Source organism: Merops nubicus, unplaced genomic scaffold (assembly GCF_000691845.1).
Source record: "Merops nubicus isolate BGI_N331 unplaced genomic scaffold, ASM69184v1 scaffold39754, whole genome shotgun sequence".
Taxonomy (NCBI): domain Eukaryota; kingdom Metazoa; phylum Chordata; class Aves; order Coraciiformes; family Meropidae; genus Merops; species Merops nubicus.
The window spans coordinates 3,033-5,749 of NW_008606958.1; the positions used below are offsets into that span (position 1 = coordinate 3,033).

Sequence of the window (2,717 nt, forward strand, 5' to 3'; positions counted from 1 at the left end):
GGTCGTGGTAGCCGGTCGGCCCGGCCCGCTGGCAAACCCCCCCGGCCACGTAGAGCTGCCCGCCCGCCTCCTCCATGACGTGGCCAGCCCGTTGGCCGTTCATGGGGGCCAGGGGGGTGGCAGGGCCCCCCGGAATGTAGCGCAGCAAGGACGCCCGGCACTGGGACGTCTCATCGCACCCCCCGGACACGTAGAGGGCACCATCCAGGGCACACGCCGCGTGCCCGCACAGAGCCACCGGCAGGGGCTGGCACCTCCTGGCAAGGAGAGAGGGGGCCGGGGAAGGGGGGGCGAAGGAGGGCTGGCCAGCCATGGATCCGTTGCCCGCTCGGCAGCACCAGCTAACACACAATGGCTGCCCCAGGGGCATCACTGTTCAACACTTTGTAGACCCCAAAAGGTACCGTTGGTCAACCCACAGTGGACTCCCTGATGGACAGTATTGGCCAACACCAAACAGAGCACCCAGTGAAGGTAGCTGGAAGATGTTGAAATGGTTTGTCTCATTGGCAATGGCCAACGGACCCTCAGATAATGTTATTAGTCCAAATTAATTTACCACCCAATCAGCAGCACTGGCCAACACCCAACAACCCCCAGGGGACAGGGCTGCTCAACACCCCATAGACCTGTCCCAAAGGCCACTGTAGGCCCAGCCTCCACTGGAGGCTCTGTGACCCAAAGAGCACTCAGTGGGCACCGCTGGCCAACACAAGGGCCTCCTAGGGCAGAGGACAGCAGGTGTCTGCGTGGAGGGGCCTCACCTCCAGGTGTCATTGGTCAGGTCATAGCACTCCACAGTGCTGGTGCAGTAGAGCTCCCCGGAGCTGCCCCCCAGGGCATAGATGAACTCCCCCAGCGCCACGGCAGGGAAGTAGCTCCTCCCGCAGGTCATGCTGGCCAGGCGCTCCCAGGAGTCGTCCATAGGCTGGTACCTGGGGGCAGAGGTGAACACTGCCCGTTACCCGCAACGCCACGAGCCCACGTGGGCACCGCCGAGGGCAACAACCCACCTACAACCAGCCAGTCCCACCATGGCTTGGGCCATGGCATGGGAACATCCACGGGACTCTTCTGACACCACACCCGTAGTGCCCTGAGGTATCTCCAGAGAGAAGCCTCCTTGGCCTATACTAAGCTGGACACGAGCCACCAATGCACAATGACATCAAATCCTGGGCTGCACCCAGAGCTGTGGCCAGCACCGGGAGAGAGGTGATCCTGCCCCTCTGCTCTGCCCTCTGAGACCTCCCCTGGAGTCTGTGTCCAGCTCTGCAGCCCCAGCACAAGAAGGACGTGGAGCTCTTGGAGCGTGTCCAGAGCAGAGCCACAGCAATGCTGGGAGGGCTGGAGCAGCTCTGCTGTGGGGACAGGCTGAGGGAGTTGGGGCTGTTCAGCCTGGAGCAGAGGAGGCTCCGGGGGGACCTTACAGTGACCTTCCAGTCCCTGAGAGGGGCTACAGGAGAGCAGGGGAGGGACTGTTCACAAGGGTTTGGAGTGACAGGACAAGGGGTGATGGCTTTGAGCTAGAAAAGGGCAGATTTAGGTTAGACATTAGGAAAAGCTCTTCAATACAAGGGTGATAGACCACTGGAATAGGTTGCCCAGAGAGGTGGTGGAGGCCCCATCCCTGGGGACATTCAAGGTCAGGCTGGATGAGGCTCTGAGCAGCTTGACCTAGTTGGAGATGTCCCTGCTTATTGCAGGGGGGTTGGACTAGATGACCTTTGAAGGTCCCTTCCAACCTTCCAGGCATATTCTATGATTCCATGTTACCCACAAAGCCTGTAACCCCCCAGAGTGGGCAGGAACCTCCCAGTCTAGTGCCCAACCAGACACAAAATACCGTGGGGACCCATGGCCAGCTCTAGCTCCACCAACACCTCCTCTGAACACACAATGTCCTGATGCCACATGGCACCTCTCAGTTCTCTGTAGCACTCACCTGTAGACACTGGCCAGGGTGTCATGGACCCCATAGTAGTGCTTTCCACCCAGAATGTAGAGGATGTTGCCCACCACAGCTACAGCATGGCGGAAGCGTGGGCCGTCAGGAAAGTGTCCCAGTGCTCGCCACTCCACCTGCTTCACCAGCCCCACAGCACTGAGGTAGCGGTGGGCAAACCAGAGGTGTCTGCTGGGCTTCCGGGAAGCCAGGTTAGATGTCACTTTTTCTCCACCACAAACCACCAGCACCTCCTGCAAGGAACGCACCCGGCACGGCAGCTGGGCCGTGGGGGCCAAACCTGCCACCATGAGCTCGTGGAGGACCTTTGGGTCAGCCACCCCTGCAGTCACCGAGCGGGCCTTCTTCATCTCGCAGGTGGACATGAGGGCGAAGCGAACAGACGACAGGACCTCCTTGGCCAGGTCCTCTTGGCCATCTCCTTTGGCCATAAGCCACCGGGACGCTGCTTCCAAGGCCTCCAGTTCATAGAGGACATTGAGACCATCAGAGCGGAGAAGGCGGATGAGAAGGTGTGCAGGAAGATCCAGAAAGGCCGGTGTGGCCACCACGCTGGGGAAGGTGGCCAAGATGTAGTCCTCTGCCACGCGGCCCACCTGGGCCAGCCCGTAAGTCACAGCAAAGGCCAGTACGTCCGGGCCAGTCTCTGGGGTCAGGCCGTGGGTGAAGACGTCCAGGCAGAGGTTGAGGAGCCCCCAGGCCTGGTAGCGCAGGGAGGTCTCCGCCGCCTCCAGGACCACGGGCCACGGCC

General features: G+C 61.1%; 1 protein-coding gene across 1 annotated transcript; it reads right to left on the reverse strand.

Moving 5' to 3' along the window:
- Nucleotides 1-37: 37 nt before the first annotated feature.
- On the reverse strand, nucleotides 38-2,667 carry KLHL33 (kelch-like family member 33; the record flags this gene model as incomplete). Its single annotated transcript, XM_008939807.1, has 3 exons — nucleotides 38-257; nucleotides 765-935; nucleotides 1,946-2,667. Coding segments are annotated over 3 exons (1,113 nt in total), but the record flags the coding sequence as incomplete, so codon positions are not given.
- Nucleotides 2,668-2,717: the final 50 nt, after the last annotated feature.